The following is an 18,713-nucleotide window of genomic DNA, read 5'->3' as shown; positions in this document are numbered from 1 at the left end:
TTCGGTAAAATTTGACAGGTAATGCTGAGGTGAAGTGTTTTTCATTGTATTTAAAACTGAATTAACTGTATGTGTATTTCCAGAGGGCTTAGTTTATTTTCTTTTGTTACCATTTTGTGGGTTTTAGTTTTATTTTTCTTTTATTTATTTTTTAATTTCTGTGTTCTGGCCATACCCAGGAGAACCGTCTGCTTTTGATTTCTCCCTAAAAAGTTACATGGTAAATTTTCTTTCTCATTCTTCTGAGATGGAAAAATTCAAAGATTATACAAATAAAAAATACTTTTACAATGCTCATCCTATTGCTTGTTATTTATTGCAGTCTGAGGCCAGACTAAAAAGGTGACAGTTACTCGGCTCCTGTATGCCCTTGATGATATCAAGGCAGGTGATAAAATTTTTGTTGTGCTTGGAAGAAGCTTTAACCACAGCTGATAAACACATTATTCCTCAGTTTCCAAAAGACAGCTAAGATAGCTGGTAATCACTAATGTGACACTGGAGTGTTCAAATTGTTCCCATAGGAGGACTTGGGGAACTGAGAACCTTAGGTAAGAGTATAAAGCATGTGGACCTGCATTGTCCAGTACAGTGGCCGAGTTGAGCCCTTGAAATGTGGCAAGTCTGCATTGAGATGTGCTTTAAGTGTAAAATGCGCACCAATTTCAAACTAATAGCATGTTTATATCGATGCCAGTTTGAAATAATATGTTGTATATATTGGGTTAAATAAAATACATTATTGAAATTAATTCACCTAGTGAATTAATGTGGCTAGTAGGACTTTTTAAATTATCTAAGTGAATCTTGTTATATTTCTGTCTGATTGTGCTGGTGTTGACAAACATAACATCATTTTTTAAATTAAAAGTTTACTTTTTATCTGTTTTTCATCTTCATACATACCTGGTATATTTACTCTCATTAAGAGTTTAAGATTAAATCTTAGTTTGACTTTGAAGCTATTTAGACTGGTTGTTATGTTTCCCTTTCTGATACATTGAATGCTCATTTTGAAGCTCTTCTAAGGAAAATGTATTAGGTTTAGACATAATTTCATTAATTTTTTTCACTTAATGTGAGTTAGATTTCTAAGAATAAAGGCACATTTAAACATAATTTCATGTAAGCATACTTTCCTATTAGTAACTTTTTAAGCCTGGATAATCTGTGAATATCCTTAGCTCAATTCCTGGCACATTTTAAAAAATGTTACATTTTATTAAAGAACATTGTACATTAAAACAAATTTTCAGGCTTTATTTGAATTAATGTTCTTAAAACCATATTGTAAATGTGATAGGTAAGCAAGCATTAAGTTGAGTTGATGGAAAATCACCTGTTTGAAGTTTCAACACAAAAGTATTTTAAGGACCAGTACTTTAAGAATGCTGGCTATGCTTCTCGCCTTTAATTCTGTGAGGTGTATTAATTTCCTATTGCTTCTGAGCAACTTACCACAAATTTGGTGGCTTAATACCACACAAATTTATTTTCTTATAGTTCTGGAGGACAGAAGTCCAAAATGGGTCTTACTAGATTAAAATCAAAGTATTGGAGGGCTGCATTCCTTCCAGTAATTTTTTGGAATGATAACTTCCTTGCCTTTTCCAGCTTCTGGAGGTGGCCCACGTGCCTTAGTTTATAGTCCCTTTCCAAATATATTAAGCCAGCCATGGCTGGTCCAGTCTTTCTCAGGCTGCTCCATCTGACTCTGACTCTCCTGTTTCCCTCTTTCATATATAGGCACTCTTGTGATTACATTGGGCTCACCTAGATAATCCAGGATAATCTCCCAATCTCATGATCATTAATTTAACATCTGCAAAATCCCTTTTGCCATGTAAAGTAACATATTCACAGGTTCCAGAGATTAGGATGGGGTGGGGGGCATTATTCTGCCTGCCACAAGGTCTATTTATCTTCATAGGAGAGAAAATCCTCTTACCTCTGTTTCAGATCAGGGCTCCCAAAGTATCAGCAAGGCCTTCCTCCTCTTACCCTAGAAATGCCTGTGAAGCTGGCTTAATTTTCTTGTCTTCGGTATCTCGATTAGCATTTCCTTTGACGTACAAGCACCTTTCTTTTTAAAACTTTTGAAAGTGAAACTTTGTTTCAGAATATTAAAGTCATTATTGACAGAAATCTTACGAAAGCTGGCTTCAGTGTTAACCTTGGCCCTTGCTGACTGTACAGTGTCAGTGCTTGTGACACCCTGCATCCTGCTGGACATGCAGTTACCAGGTGTGCAGGGTGTCCTACCCACACATCCAGAAAGGAGGGTCATAGATTACATTTAACAATTAGATTTGAGAGAAAAAATGAAAACGATTTGGGGACTAATGTAGTTTAGTAAATAGAATACTGAACTTAGATTTCAAAGCTGAATTTCTAATCTCCTCACCATTAGCTGTAGGAAGAAGCTGCCTGGAAGGAAGAAGGCCTTGTTGATGCTTTGAGCCTGAGTACTTAACCTCACTTTTACTCAGTTGCTTTACCTTCTCAGTGAAACCAACAGGTTTATCTTTTCTACCCCATGGTTGTATTTAAACATGTATGCCTGGCCAGGCGTGGCTCAGCTGTTGAGCATCGACCTAGGATCCAGGAGATCGAGGTTCGATTCCCGGTCAGGGCACATGCCCCGGTTGTGGGCTCGATACTCAGTCGGGGGCGTGCAGGAGGCAGCCGATCAATGACTCTCTCATCATTGATATTTCTGTCTCTCTCTCTCTCGCACTCTCCCTTCCTCTCTCTGAAATCAGTAAAGATATATTTTAAAAATAAATAACTAAAAGACAAACATGTATATATGTATGTAGGTAGGTATAGTCATAATGCTCAAATTTTAAGCCTTGCTTTAGTCTGCACATAATCTGTTTTATAAAAGTGGTGTAAAAACTCATCACTATCTGTGATATCTTAAAAGATTTAACTTTTTCTAAGATTCTCCAGAGTTGGAGAACTGGTTTCCTGTCTTCAGCAGATCTAGTGTAGACAACAAATGGTATAATTAATTAGTAACTTGCCCTTGTATACCTGTACATGCTGACATCAAAATTTGATTTTCGCCCAGCCGGGTGTGGCTCAGCGGTTGAGCATCGGCCTAGGATCCAGGCAATCGGGGTTCGTTTCCCGGTCAGGGAACATGCCCGGGTTGTGGGCTGCAGCCATTCAATGACTCTCTCATCATTGATGTTTCTATCTCTCTCTCCCCCTCTCCTTTCTTCTCTCTGAAATCAATAAAGATATATTTTTAAAAAAATAAAATAAAATTTGATTTTCAAAATGTGTTCCTATTGATAGTTTTAACACATTTACATTTTTAAGGGAAGTATTAACTAAACTTACCCATAATATTCTATCCCAAGGAACATATATTTAAAGTTTTCTATCAGCTTAGCATTGCACATTCTAGGGTATTTGTGGTAATATACAAATTGAAGATAGAGATGGTCCATTGGAATCCTCCATGGTTCACTGCCCAGCTATATAATCGTGTAAAATACTGAGTAATATATCCTTCAAAATGATGGAGTTGCTTCCATAGAATTTTATTGAACACTGTACACTGTTTACCATCTCAGAACATGTTTTGTGTATGTGTAGGATTCATGGTATGAAGCTGTAAAGCAGAACTTGAGTAACATAAAGGGTTCCAGGTTATCCTACAATGGACGTTCAAAAAATGCTAGAGGCCCTGGCCAGTGTGGCTCAGTTGCTTGGGCATCAACCCGTGCACCGGAGGATTGCAGGCTCCATTCCTGGTCAGGGCACATGCCCAGGTTTTGGGCTCGATCCCCAGTCGGGGGTGTGCAAGAAGCAGCTGATCGATGTTTCTCTCTCAAAATCAATTTTTAAAAATCTTTTTAAAAAATACTAGAGGAACAATGAAGCTATTGAAAAAAATGAGGCCTTTCCCAGAAAATTCTAAGAATTTACCACTCTACAGATGTAGATAGAGTGAGAAAATTTTATAGTCGCAGAGTGGAAAGCTAAGGACAGCGACCTAAAATGAATCTGGTGTGATGCTTTATGCAATGGTTGTATGAGAGTAGAGCAAACCCTGCAGATGGTGAAATTAACGGTATGATTGTAACCCATACCTCATACGGTCTTTCCAGATACCGTGGGAACAGTGAAGTGGCTTAGCTCTGGGCTCCTGCTTTGTCCACTTAGTGAATTAAAGCTTTGTGGGCTGTTTTTGTTTTGCAGTATCTACAATGCACAAATGAATTAATCCTAACTCAAGGTAGCAACTATATTGCTGCTTTCTTTCTTTTCCTATTGAGTAGCATGCAACTGGTATCACTAACGTAGATTTCATTCCCATTGCCTTTTTGGCTGCTCCTTTTTTCTCTATATGTGGACAATTGCTAATACATTTAGTAGCAGACACAGGTGTCAGCAGATGTACAACTTAGGCAAATTTGGATAAATAATTTTCTGAAATTTAGCTGAACATGGGGGTGGGCAGAAGTAGGCTTATAGTTGTTCGTATGGAAGATAATAATAAATAAATAATACAAGAATAAATTGTCTCGTGTACTTACAAATGCAAACCTACTTTTGCTCACGTCTATATTTTTACTCTGTGTGCCAGTCAGGTCGTTTAGAATTGCCACTGAAGAAAGGTCATAGTTGACCACTGCTTAGTGATAGTTTCATTTGCTTAGACAAACACCCAATATCCACAGAATTATACTTCAAGATTGTGTCTTAAATTATCCTATTTCCAAAAGAATTAATGGTGGAATAAGCAAAAGGCAAAGTGTGGGGGCTCAAATGATTAGGCCTCCTAAAAACCTCATTATATAATGATTATACTTAAATGTCATGTTTCATGTGGAAGTTACTAGGGAATCATCAACTTAAGTAAGTATTCTTTAGTCTTACATAAAGGGACACGTATGTTAGCAGCATGAATTGAGAGAGAAAGGTAGGACATTTAAAAAAAATACTCATTCTTGGTTGAGTAATTTGACCCGAGTAACTCTATACCTTAATTTTGGTCTGGCCTCACATGCTTTATGTTTTATTTTATTATTGTTATTGTTAATTATATTATTATTATTACTACCACTACAGTTATTTATTCTCTTATTGGATTTAATTTCCCTTTACAAAATGTGCATGGTCCAAAAATGTGACTTCAGGAGCATATTGCTGAGTTGTTGCTGATGTCAGTTTCATACTGTGATATTTTTTTTCTCTATTTACCAAGAGATCAGTATTTCAATATAACGATGTGCATGTTTTCCCCCCTTCTCCCGCTGCATGCAGGGATTCGGGTTCGTAACTTTCGAGAATAGTGCTGATGCAGACAGGGCCAGGGAGAAATTACACGGCACCGTGGTAGAGGGCCGTAAAATCGAGGTGCATGTCTTCAATAATTCAATTTCTGGTTTATATTTTTGTTTCTCTTTTTTGTATTGCCTCACTTATTTCACATTTGGAGCCCTGTCTTGTTTGTGTGTATGCGTGCACACATGTATGTGTGTTTGTGTCTCTGTGTCCTTCACCTTCTTGCACTAAAATGTATAAAAGTAACACTTCAATCCTCCTCCCCCACCTTTTTTTGTTGTTTGGGGGTTTTAATTTTGTTTTACTTGTGTGTGTGTGTGTGTGTGTGTGTGTATATTTTTCATTTACTTTTTTCCTTCAAAGTGTTCATCCTTCTGCTCTCTTGATTTTTTTCCTTTGCTTCAGTTTGCAAGACTCCAAATTCCTGTGATCAGGCCAAAATAAAACTAACTTTAAAAATGTCTATCTCTATCCAGTTTGTAACATTGTGTCCTGTAATAAATCACGGGGCCAGCCAATGCCCTCCCTCTCTCTCAGGAGGCCAGTTCGCCTCCATGTATGTGGTAAGAAATAGAGAAGATCATAGAGGTTGGGGGGAGGGAAATCCAAAACTCATTAGATATATTTAATGTCAAGAATTTCAGCAGTTAATGGGTAAAATACTCAAACCGAGGGTTTGATGGTTGCCTGGTGAATGTGCTATCATGATTGAGTCAGCCACCTGGCGTTCACAAGCGCTTCTTTCTTAATAAGGCAATGAAGGTTAACTGGCTCCTTTCCCCTTTCCCAATTTTGAAAAGTATGAAATATAAAAGCCACCATTTTGAGTAAGATGTCTGCATATTTTGCTTTTTTCCCCCCTCCCTTTCCAATGGTTTAGCATTTAGGGCCCTTCACTTGACTCACTCTTTCCATGGTAACTATACACAATGCTGGCGATGGTGCCCGTTGGCGGTAAGTGAAACCAAAGCACTAGAGAAGAAGCTTTATAAAATGTAATTACAAAACAATTAAGTAAGAAAGAAAAGGTCCATCTGCCATCTCACATTAACACGACAAAATGTGATTTGACTTGTTGCTCCCCTTCCTCTCCCTCCCCCCTTTATTTTCGATGCTGTTGAGCAATGCCGCCTGGACTTTGGATGTACATTGTTTTGTAGCAGTCTGAGCTGCTTGATACTGACGTCATGGTGATTCCCCCCTTGCACATCTTACTCAGAGTTACTGAACTCCAGTTTGGCTGGTTTTATTAATGCACTTCCTGCCCCTACTTCCTCCCCCACTTTTCCTCTTTCCCAAACCTCTGTTTAGAGCTGTGACTGTTCTTTCTTTGCCCTTCCTGCCCGTGACACCCTCCCTGACTTTCCCTTTTCCCCTTTCTCGGTCTCTTGACCCAAGTTCTGTTCCTGCCGTCCCCCCTCTTCCTTTCCCCCCCTTTCTGCTCTGTGCAGCCCTTGGTCTCGTGCTGACTGGTGGGCTCTGATTGGTTCTGGCCATTTTTCTTTTAAGTGCTTGGGTGCATTCTGCCCCTGCAGCTGGTGGGAGCTCTGGCCTCATTTCATCCCTGTCGTGGGAGTCCCGCTCCTCTCTCCCTTCGCCCCCAAAGTGATTGTTTCTCCTTTCTTTACTTGTGTGTGTGTGTTTAACAGCATGCTCTCAGTCTCATCATTGTTGTATCCCATTCTTTCTTTTTAAATGTGAAATGTTTGTATTTTTTGCTGGGTTAAACTAGAGTAAATGGAGTTTCAAGTTCTTTTCCTCACAGAAATATTACCACTATACAAATCCTAAAAGACATATGAAAGCATTTTTTTAGTTCCAATTCTAAAATTGGTCTTTTTATAACACAATTTTATCACTATACAAATTTAGCATGTAAATCCCCAGAGGCCAAATAAGACATATTTATATTTTGTATATTTGATGATTTTTTTCAAAACGGACCTGTTTTATGACCTGACAACACAGTGTAGAAGCAAGTGCTGCGGTCAGGCTGCGCCTCCTTGGAGCTGTGAGCTGGCTCTGCCCGGGCTCCGGAGCTGCTCGCCTCCTCCTTCGCCAGCACCATCCTTTACGCCCTGACCCTGGCACCGAGAACGCTTTGAATTCTGCCGTTCTGTGACGACGGTGGAGAGGGCCATCAGACAGGAAACAGGCTTTATTTTTTTCAGTTATTTTAAGTGCCTAATTTAAAGGCCTTCTGAAAACTTGATTCATAAATGACTAGACCACATGGTGTAGAAAATTCACAGTGGTTCTGAAGACTGTGAACATGGAAATCTAAGTTCCTATATTTGTTTACTAACTTCAAACAGTAAAATCTTGTACAAACATACTCAAAATGCTGAACATTAGAATAGGTTAAATTCACAGGTTTATTTTCTTATCCTCCTGTAAATCTATTTCCTCTATTTTATTGAACTTCCGAGTTCATGTTTCTAATTTACTATTTTCCCGTATTTTTCTTAATATAGAGACTTCTTTGATTAAGAGATCTCTGAAGAACTTGCAAATGTATTTTTTCTTTGGAGTACTGGGTGGTAAAGTGGCCCTAGTTTTCCATTTGGAGACTAAGAAACTGCATTTTACTCTTGTTAGCCTCATTTAATAAACACTTTAGTTAAAATACTTATATTAATATTTTATATTGCTATATTATTTAAATCAATGCTCTTTAAAATTTACATTTTAAACTGAGTACTATGTTATTGGATGAGCAACATCATGTTTCTTAATGTGGTCTACTTTTCCCCTGCCCCTTTCTATTTTTAGGTGAATAATGCTACAGCACGTGTAATGACCAATAAGAAGATGGTCACACCATATGCAAATGGTAAGAGATTACAAGTCATCTTCAGAATGGTATCATTTATTCTTGTGTAAATATAGGAGCTTTTCATAAACATCAAAGAATCTCTCTTGATTTCAGTCTCAAAACAGTTTCATTTACATGGAAGTATTTTCTTTACCTAGGAGGGTATTTTTTTTTTAGAAATTAACCTTTTTCTTAGAATTAAGCTAATTTTTTAGTTTTTAAGGTGTTATGGTCTCAGTAAAGTTCATCTGATACACAGTGTGAACGTGTCATTTGAGGTTACCTGTTAAGTTAGGTCCCACTAGAGTACTCTTATTTTTAGCTGCTGTAGTTCTTTGTAATACATTATTAGGCTGGTCCATAATACCCCTGGATGCCCACCAACTGTTACTTTTACTGCTAATTCCTATTCATCTGAGCATGAGTAGAGTAGAATAATTCTTGACCCCTTGCTGTCCTTTTTTTCTAGAGGTAACAGCCATGGGGGGGGGGGGGGGGGTTCTGTTTTCTATTCCATGACTACATGTCATGTAGTGAGTTTATACATCTTTTTCACTGAGAAGAAAATTTTCTGTGACTCTTTGGTCTAACAGAAACAGAACTTTTACATCAGTTGTCAAATTTAATCTAGATTCATATTCTCTAGATGAAATGGAATATCATTTTAATCTTCTGTACAAAAGTGGTTTGCAAATTGTGTTCTACAGGACCATCTTGGCTGGGGAAGGAAACTGGATGGATTGGGTCCTGAGGCTTCCAGCTCTACTTTGATCTGAGCAACTCATTCTCTGTTGTATATTTTAGAGTTCTGCAACTCTTATCTAGAATAAAAGGGGGAGTTTCTCCCTTTTTAGTGCTTTGTGAAAGTTTGGACCTAACTGCTAGAGTGACAGTATGTGCTGGTAATGTCTTAAATCAAATAGGAGTATATTAGTATTGAATGTATATTTAACTAGCTTTTCAAACAGATGGTACAGGTCAGCATAATTGCATTTTCCCTACTTATTTTATCAGCGGCTTATCACGTGGTTCCACTGCCTCCCACTGTACCTCGTTTTCTTCTTTTCACTGCTCTCACAAAAGTGAAAGTGTCTGCAATTCTGATAAAAATGCAGTGCAGACAAAAAAGGAGAAGCAAAGTATGTTAGATTTCCTTTAGCTCCCGGGAGAGTGGTGGAACTCAGGTCACAGATTCTGCTTCTAGGTTTGACTCACTTTACTCTGACTGTGAGCCAGTTTCCTAATCTGCCTGATCTGTTTTCATCTCTAAATTTGCAGTCACAGAATTCTAGCATCAGGAAGCTCTTTATAAGTCATCAGAATTCAACCTTTTTAGCTTCTTATTATTTAGGAAATTAAACCCAGAGAAATATAGTACATACTCATTGTCCCACAGGTGATACTTATCTTGGGTTTTGTGAAGATCAAAATTACATAAATGTCTGTGAAAATACATTGTAAATTGTACAAAACTGAACATATTCAACATTATTGACAGCATACCATTGTATACCATTATTATAATGCGCATCCATTGTATGCATTTAAAGGAAGTGCTTAAGTAATAGTGCCATTGATAGGAAAGAGAAGGGTCATTTTTTAATATTGTTCTAAATCAGTATTCAGGCCTAATGGAGCCACACTGTAGAAATCTGCCTCTGCAGTGTTAAAGGTTGTGACCAGAGTGTGCTGGGTGCCCTTCCGGCAAATTTGCAGATTTTATTTATGGTGGTTGGAATTACTTGATCTGTCTGACATTACAGGGCATTTGCGTTCTTACAACTCCAGTAGGCTTTAAACCCAGATTTGGGCCAATATTTACGTAGAATAATGAACGGGCATGTCTGTGAACAATAAAATAATGAATGGGGATTGGATTGATTCAGAATGAATGGGTTTTCTCTTGAATAATGTAGCCATTTAAATCTGGTAATTGACCTCTTCTTTCCATTCATAATTTTACGGAGTTGCAGTGGCACAGTGTTAGGCCCTTGAGCTAACTAATATAGAAGAAGTAAACCAAAGAGCCGGTCTTTTATATTGCCGTCAGAAACATAATAGGGCATGTTTGCTTATTTATGTGTAAAATTCAATAAATATTGATTGATTAAAGTTTTTGTATGTAATTCTAATCTGTAACAGTAGGCATTTTATTTAACACTTGCCATGTTCCTGTAAATATAAAGAGGGAATGAAGAAATACAATTGATACCAAGCCTAATGTTTGCAAATACTTAAAATTTTAAAATGCTTAAGCTAAGGTTCATCGGCAGTCTAGTATCCTTTAAAAGTCTGATTAACTTAAATGTATTCATTACAAATTAAAATCTCAGAAGACATGTATGGAAGTTGGTAGTGTAGCTTGAATTTTATTACTGTGTGTTTTTCCTTGTTGGCTTGGTTAACCGCAGTGAAGCCCCAATGGTAAATGCTGATGAAAAGAAATTTCCGTTTCCCTGGAACCCATCAGCGTGGTATAAGGGAACGGGGAGTTCCGAGATCCAGGCCAGACTTGAATTCAGTCAGAGGGCACCTTCATAAAGCACCCAGGCACTGAGCAGTGTTAGGGTGGCACATGAGAGTGCGTCACAGCGTGATTCAGAGTGACGTATACTAGACTCTGCCTTTTTTCCTTTTCCTGGACAAAAGAACAGGTCATTAGGCAGTTCTGTGGGAGACACTGTACCAGACCCCAAGATGTGCTTACTTTCCTTTTCCCTTCCCATTCCCTTTCCCTTGTCCCCCCCTCCCCGTTTTTCCTTTCCCTTCATCCCTCCCCCTCCCCCAACCCCTCCCCTTCACTGTGCTAGTCCTGCTTAAAGATAATCGGGTCTGGAAGCGTCATTGCCCTCTCTCATATAAACCCCAAGTGGCATTCTGAGGAAGGGATGGGACTAGACAGAAATAACCCCCGGTCTGAGGCCAGCTTGTGCATCACTCCGTTGGCCGTATTCCTCCTGCCGTCGCAAATGCTCACTGTCTTCTCTTCCATTTCAGGTTGGAAATTAAGCCCCGTGGTTGGAGCTGTATATGGCCCCGAGTTATATGCAGGTAGTATTTAAGTTGGTTTTTCCATGTGTGCTATTTAACTGTAACAACATCTGTTGTTTTGCAATTCACTATTCCTTTGTAATCTTTTTGCATTTTTAAAATTTTTTTAAATGCAAGCAGCATCCAGCTTTCAAGCAGATGTGTCCCTGGGCAATGAAGCGGCAGTGCCCCTGTCAGGAAGAGGGGGCATTAACACTTACATTCCTTTAATCAGTAAGTAGCCTATGTTGGCCTGGCATGGATTTTGACTGTTGTGAGTAAGCAGTGATGTGCTACAAGTCTTTTTCCCCGAAGTATAATGCATAACTGAAAAGGAGGCATTCTCAGGGAGATAATGCTGTCAAGTCAGCATTGGCCCTCTGGTAGAGTAGCACTTAAAAGCACCGTCAAGACTGTCGATTTTCCTCAGCTCTGTTCTATCTCAAAGTTACTTTGACCTGAGCCATTTTGCTCCAGCAAGAGGTAGAATTAGTCCGGTGGACGTGGAATTGGTGTCTGCATGCCTTCTGGAGCAGAGCACCCTTAAAACAGACCCTTAGACAGCGTCTGCCTCCTTACAGGGTACAAGGCAGCAAGGGACAGAAAGTTTCCCTCTCACCTTACATTTCTGGATTAAAATCCTTTAGATAAAGGAATAAAGTTGACTAATGGGATGAAATGCCGGAAGACTATTGTGTTCCTTGGAGTTTTGCACCCTGTAAAAACACAAAAGAATGTTCCTATGATGAATGATTTCGATATGCACATAATAATGTTGGAAACAAGGTTAATAATTGGCCAGTTAAAGAGTTTATATCAGTCCATTTAAACTGCCCACAGAAATGAAGTGTCATCTCTCACCATGGCGGGAGTTCTCTGAGCTTTTGACTGCTGCTCACGGGCTAGCATTGCGATGCCAGAACTGGGAGGGAGCAGAGAACTCGCTGAGATTGTGATGAACGAGGTGTGCCGCTGCGAGCTTTTGCATATTGGTTCACTTTCCCTTTCTTTTTCAGAAAAGATGTGCTACATACTTTTTAATCTTTCCTGTAATTGGTTCAAAGTAAGTTGTGACTGTACACCTACTGTTGAATCAAAGTTGACATTTCTGTCATATTTTGGGTCTCCCTTTAGTTCCTGGATTCCCTTACCCAACTGCAGCCACCACGGCGGCCGCTTTCAGAGGAGCCCATCTGAGGGGCAGGGGGCGGACGGTTTATGGTGCAGTCCGAGCGGTACCTCCAACAGCCATTCCCGCCTATCCAGGGTAAGTATTAGATTCCAGAATAAGCAGTCGGACAAGAAAATACCGTGGCCCTCTTATAACTTCTGGGACGTTGCCGTGCCACATAGTAGAGATTCTATGAATATTTGCAAATTAATGGAGTAGATGGCAAGAACCAAAATATACCATCATCAGAATATAACAGATATCAATTCATTATGTAAATCTTCATTTTGGCCACCTTAAGCCCTCAAGGTAGTGGCTTAAGACAGTAGCCAGAACCGTCTTGTGTTTACTAGCAATGTGTTGGCATGGAGTTCACTCAGCATCACACGAATGTGGATTAACACTACTGCAGAGAACCAAAATAGGAGCTCAAGATTGTAGTCCGAGCCTGCATCTGCTGTGCTCACCCCCATCACCACCCTGGGCTGGGGCTGGGGCTGAGGCTGAGGCTCTCACATGTGCCCTCCCTCTTGCTTTCACTGCCTGGGTGGTGAGCAGCAGAGCTAGTTACCCACAATGGATTTGCTTTCTTTGTAGGAAACAGATAAAAAGAGGTTAATTCAAAGATGAACCAAGTCCAATTGAATCAAGGGAGAAAGGGAGAAGTAGGAAGAATTAAACTGCGGTTGGCTTCTGAGTGGTGGTAAAACAACTAACGTAGCTGAGCATCCTTCACCCTTGGACTTCCGCGTGGAGGGTGCCTCATGCAGTGGAATGATTCCATAGCAACAAACCAATCCTTTGTTACTGAGTGGGGGGAAGGAGTGAAGGTGGCAGCTTTTGTTTTTAGTTGTTTCTCAGGGTCAGCCTAAAATGTATATTTTTCCAGTGGACTTTTTATAAGGGAGTTGTATCAAGTACTTTCCTTCCTCAGAGATGTGATACTTGCGTTCTTTACCTTTTCTCTGCCTGTGACAGGTGTGTGTTTTTTCCCATATTCCTACGGAGGAATAAATGTAGAGGCAGAGGAGCCTGTTCATTACCACTTAGTTAAAATCTGAGGGAAAGAGCCTGATTTGTAGGTCCTTTTCTGACAGCACTGGCTTTCAGGTGTGCCAATTCAGCATGCATTAATTGACTCAGCGGGCATGCCGTTAGGGGTCCTCCACTCCACAGCATTAAAGCATTTTTATTAGACAAGATAAGCAAGCAGGTTGAAGTGGGCAGGCTCCAGAAGCTACTGGAAGGGAACTGCCTTAAAATCAGCTTCTGCTCACAGTGCACAGATGTTCAGCTCCCATGCATCCCGTCATCTCCATCTTCTGCCGTTACTTTAATTTTATCCTCTCGCCTCTCACTTGACCTTTGACCTTCAGCCTCTGACATCTCCTTTTAAAGAAGTAAATAAAGATGCAGTATTGTTTCATCAAGAAATAATCAAGTAAAACATAAAAACAAACCTTTCGGAAGTTCTGCACACTAGGAAAATTGTTCATGAAGCGTTTTCCATCTCAGTCCAAGAGATTTGGCCGTTACAGTTGCGGAGAGATGCCACTCAGCAGGAACTTGGGGCTCCTTTGTTTGCACTACTCCCAAGTTACTTTACAAAGGGCTCAGTTCACTCCTACTCAGCCTAGGCCATTTCAGTATATTGGCCAAACCTGAGAGCACACCCTCTCCCAGGTGTGTCAGGTATATTTGCTCAAAGATATTTTATCTTTATGTCTAATTACATCAATTTCCATGCATTACATTGAACACTAATCTCCCATGTTTTCTTTTTTATTAACTAAACCACCTTATTTACATGGAAGATGGCAAGGAATAAGTCCAGTATTTTATGGGGAATGGCCTAAAATTGCTTCTCAGCTTAGTAAACTAATTTCATCATTAATCATTGTGTTCTAGCTTCCTTGTGGTATTTGATACAGGGAATATTGAAATTCTTCTAGAATTTAGATGAATATTCCCAATAAGTGATGCAAAATTAGTGTAAAATTTATTCATGTTTTTAAGGTCACCACTTTTCTCTATAGAAGAAATATTTTTCAGTCTTTTTCCTGTATCCCCATACTGAAATAGTTGGTTAACTAATCACCACTTGGCATCTATGCTTTGCATTTTAGTAGACATCTCATTATGAACAAGTCTCCATTTTAGAAAAGTGCAGTTGAGAGGCAGATTACTTTCTGATACCATTCTTTAACTGCAATCAGAGACTCTGAAAATGAATAGGACTTAGCTAAATGAACATCACAGATGAGTTTAATTTGCCTGTTGTGTAAGACAAAGCCACAGCATATGTGGGGCATTGCAGAGTGTGACCCTGCTGTCTTATAAACACAACAAAAGTCACTGGAAGTAGAATTCAGAAACTTTCCTGCTACATATAAAAGTGATTTCATGTTCAAGTTGAAAATGTGATGTGATGATTTTACTTGCTAACTTGTTTACTGTAACAGAGAAGGTAGTGGTGAAATTTTCCAGTTTGTTTAGTTGAATAAACAATAAACATCTGATTTAAAATAGACAAATCTTGATTTAACATTTATGAAGAAGAAAGTCTTATCTTTTAGCTCTACCACTGTTCTGTGTCTCTTAGTTCCAAAGTAATGTTTTGGGGAAATTATATGCACAAATGCCAAAATACCTCAAAAGGTTTGAAATCTGTATTTTAATTTTAATAGTTTAGTCTTGCTTAGGATTAAAACAAAAAGATTCATGTACTTTGATTGATTCATACAAATTAATGTTCTAAACAGGAAAATAAACCCTTCTGCTCCTAATCAGCAACCTTTTCAGTTTTATTCTTTTAAATAAAACAGGTCATGCCCAGAACTCTAGTTAACAATTGTATTTTTCAGAATTCCATGAATATTCTTAGGATCAAAAAAGAACCCTTAAAATCTTCCCGTTACTCCTTCCCACTCTGGATTATATTGTTACTATCTGGGATCCCCACTGCACCTTTCAATTCTTGGACCTTGGACCAATCACCTTAACCTTTATAAGCTCATTATCTCTGCTTGTGAAAGCAATGCATTGTGGGTATTTTTGGTTGTGTTTTTTTTTAATTACATTTCTCTATTTACTTTGGTCAGAATTGATTGACTTGTTTTTCTGAGGTGTTGCATTGGTTCTTAAAATGCTGAATAATAATACTTTGCATGCTTGTGTGATCAGCCAAATCTTATCGCATGTCTAATGTGCAGGGTAAAAAGCAGGTGATGTATGGATATCAGAAAAAATTTACATGTTACTACGAAAATAAAACAAAATACTAAACATAATTTTGGAATATACTTTTGCCTAGGTCTTGCCTTAATGGAATTCTTTGTGTTCAGTTTTTTCATGTTAAACCCCTCTCTTCACACCAGCCCCCACACCCCTACCCACCCACCGACCCACCCACACATACACACACACCTTTTGCCCCTCTTTAAAGAAAAACTTCCTCCTAGGGCAAGCTTGTTTTACAAATACTCCAGGTATGAAGAGTTGATGTTTCCAGCAGATTTTCAGCAGCTATGTTAGGCCCTCTGGGCATACTCTATTGTTTTCATCTTACTTTAATTGCCAGACATCCAGGTGGGTCATTCCAGGTTCGCATTCCTTTCCTTCCTCGAGTGTCCTGGACTTGAGTAACTTGTGTGCGCTTTCCCATCTCCTCACTGACTGGCCATGGCCCGAGCCCAGGTCGTGTATTCATACATCACCTGCCCGTGTAGAGCGCATGTGCATGCTGCCGTCCTCAATAACCGGAATGTGTTTCTGTTCTTTTGTTTTTTTGTTTTTGTTTTTGTGTGGATTTTCTGCAGTGTGGTTTACCAGGACGGATTTTACGGTGCTGACCTCTATGTAAGTACACACACTGGGGCCTTCTCGACCCCACCCCCTGACAAGCCAGCCTTTTTTTTTCTGTTTCTTTGGTTTGATTTGGTTTTTTAAAATATAATTTATTTAGTTTTTGTTTTCTTTTTCCTTGTGGATATATATATATTTATATATTTAAGAATGCAAGCATGCTTCTCTGCCACTGCGCTTGCCCCTGGGTGCAAAAACTAAGCCTTTGGGTTTCCATCATTGCCAGAGTCAGTCTACTGGACATATTCTTTTCCCTTCCCTATACCCACAGTTGGTCTATGGATCACTAACATATTTGCAAGATTATCAGCAGGTTTAAAGTCTTTTATTACTGTCGTATCATGTGCATACATAAATGACTGGACAGCTTAGCCTTAAACCAACTCTTTCCCTTTTCTGCTTTTCTTCTCATTTCACATCCCTCTTTAGATCATTAGAGCTTTGATTTAGGCAGATGGCAGTAAGCTTTCTGAATTGGTGTTTTCCTGTTTTCCATACTTTGAGAGAGCACTATCATGTGAAAGTGAAAGAAGGGGTGGATGCCAGTGGAGAGTGGGTAGGAATGAGAAGAAACCAAATACTCAGTTGCCTAAGGCCTTTCTTTATCAAAAGGTTCACAACTGGAGGGTCTCTTTCCTTAAGAGCCATCAAGAGGGAAATGGGCAGAATTAGCTACCCAGACTTCTCTTACACACATTGGACTATCATACATGATGTGTTGATTCTACCAGCCATGTTAACATGCAATCCATTACTTAGACTGTCTAGCTATAGCTGGAATTCTGTGATTGGTTTGTCACATTTTATTTAAAATATGGACAAAGTGATCTAACTGACAAAGAGTCAAAGTTTGTGATTTTTGATGTCTTTTGTTGGGACCTCCCCAAATGACCTTTTTCTGAATGCAAGCTTGGTCTAACCATCAAATCACTAAGGAACAGTTGTGTGAGATAAATTTGTCATCATGAAATTATTTCTTGGCCTAGGTTACAATTGTTTGGAAATGCTTTCTCCACCTTTACCCCCCAAAATCAATAAGGGTATCTTTTTAGTGAACTAATTTTCACAATCAGCCAAAGATTCTCTGGCAATCTAAAAATGTTTGAGCACTTTCAGAATGTACTTGAAGGGTCTGTGTAGCAGAAAGCAGAGATAGTATAAGATGATCCTATGAGGTGCTGTAAGCAACTGTACACACCTGTCCCATGTAGAGTAGACCTTCACAGTACCCTTTAATTTGACAAGTGCTTCAAGGAACCTTAGCCATGATTCGGCCCCAACCCTCTCACTTCATAGATACGTTTCTCAGAGAGATTGTGACTCACCCCGGATTACATGAGTTATTTTTATAACCAAACACAACTAATCCATATTTCATTACCTCTTAGTATTTAGTCAAAATTCACATCTTTCCTCAGATGATTTTCAAGAGGTATTGAAAGGTGTGTTCTTTTCTGTGCTCACAGTGAAACTTGAGGATTAGGGAAATATATCCTAGTTTTACACCAAGTTACACTTTTCTAAATGTGCACATTTACATGTGATCTTAGCATGTACATTCTGTCATGTACATTAGTATCCATATTCTCATGAAACTCATCTTTATGTTATTAAAGTTGTTTTCTTGAAATCTATTAGAGCATACTTTTTCTATGAATTATTTCTTAAATCAAGTTTTTTTCCTCTTGAATATGTTCCATATTTGGGGATTTTTTAAAAGTATGACCTAATTCCACCTGAAGTCAACCAACCAAAAATATTTGTTGACAGTTCTCTCCCTTCCTTAGTTCACAATATATGATTTCATTAAGAGAGAGATGATGTTTCTGCACTTGTTGAGAAAAAAAAACCTTGAATTTTTTATCTTCTTGCTGGATTACCTTATCAAGCTAAACAGAAGTAATTCAGTGACCTTACTAAGTGTTTTTGACCCATGACCCCTTGTTGATGAAAAGACTTAATAGTAATGTTATCATTTTTCAGTTCCTATCTTAGTGCGGTTACTTGGAGGAAAAAGTTGGTCACTAGAGCTGAAATAGTATCCGAGTCTACTAATGAAAATAAGAATACATTATGAGCTAAATGTTGAGTGAGGCCTAATATAACTCCACTTTTAAAACTTTATGCTCCCTATTTCATCTGTGAGGGAGTAAAGGGTGTGTCTTAAAAACACACACAGGAAAGCGCTGTTGTTTTACCTTGAGTCCGTTCCGCTTCTCTCTGTGCCTTCCATCTGTGGAAATCTGTCGTGTGCTTAGCTCTCGTTTCCTCAGAGGGTAGGTTAGGAATGGAAAGAGTGGACGGTTCATCTGGTGTAGAACAGCGGGCACTGAACTTGAGAGGGGACACGGGGGAACAGAGTGTAAGGTGCTGGTTTAGTTTTGTTATGTTAATTTAGACTATTAATTGTGGCGGTTTTACAGTCTCTTCTCCCTGATCTGCTCTTAGGCCGAAAGCCCTGGTAGCCATCCCCTCCTCCCTGTTGCTTTTATGGCACGCTCTTCTCTGGAGAGCTGATCGAGCGATTGTGCC

At 39.0% G+C, this 18,713-nt stretch overlaps 1 protein-coding gene across 26 annotated transcripts in view; it reads left to right on the top strand.

The window, feature by feature from the left end:
- Nucleotides 1–18,713, top strand: part of RBFOX2 (RNA binding fox-1 homolog 2) — a 249,361-nt gene that overhangs the window by 216,916 nt on the left and 13,732 nt on the right. For 12 of the 26 annotated variants that reach the window (XM_087814898.1, XM_087814912.1, XM_087814889.1 and 9 more), the window contains 6 exons: nucleotides 5,281–5,373; nucleotides 8,074–8,134; nucleotides 11,114–11,167; nucleotides 11,288–11,382; nucleotides 12,271–12,413; nucleotides 16,136–16,175. In XM_087814898.1, the coding sequence (XP_087671024.1) occupies nucleotides 5,281–5,373; nucleotides 8,074–8,134; nucleotides 11,114–11,167; nucleotides 11,288–11,382; nucleotides 12,271–12,413; nucleotides 16,136–16,175 (486 nt within the window). The remainder of the gene's footprint in view (nucleotides 1–5,280; nucleotides 5,374–8,073; nucleotides 8,135–11,113; nucleotides 11,168–11,287; nucleotides 11,383–12,270; nucleotides 12,414–16,135; nucleotides 16,176–18,713) is intronic. The other 14 variants (XM_087814896.1, XM_087814891.1, XM_087814895.1 and 11 more) reach the window with 5 other exon arrangements.

This window comes from Miniopterus natalensis, chromosome 2 (genome assembly GCF_054644295.1).
Source record: "Miniopterus natalensis isolate mMinNat1 chromosome 2, mMinNat1.hap1, whole genome shotgun sequence".
Lineage (NCBI taxonomy): Eukaryota > Metazoa > Chordata > Mammalia > Chiroptera > Miniopteridae > Miniopterus > Miniopterus natalensis.
Note: the sequence above shows the minus strand (reverse complement) of the source record. Positions and strands in the feature narration are given on the sequence as shown.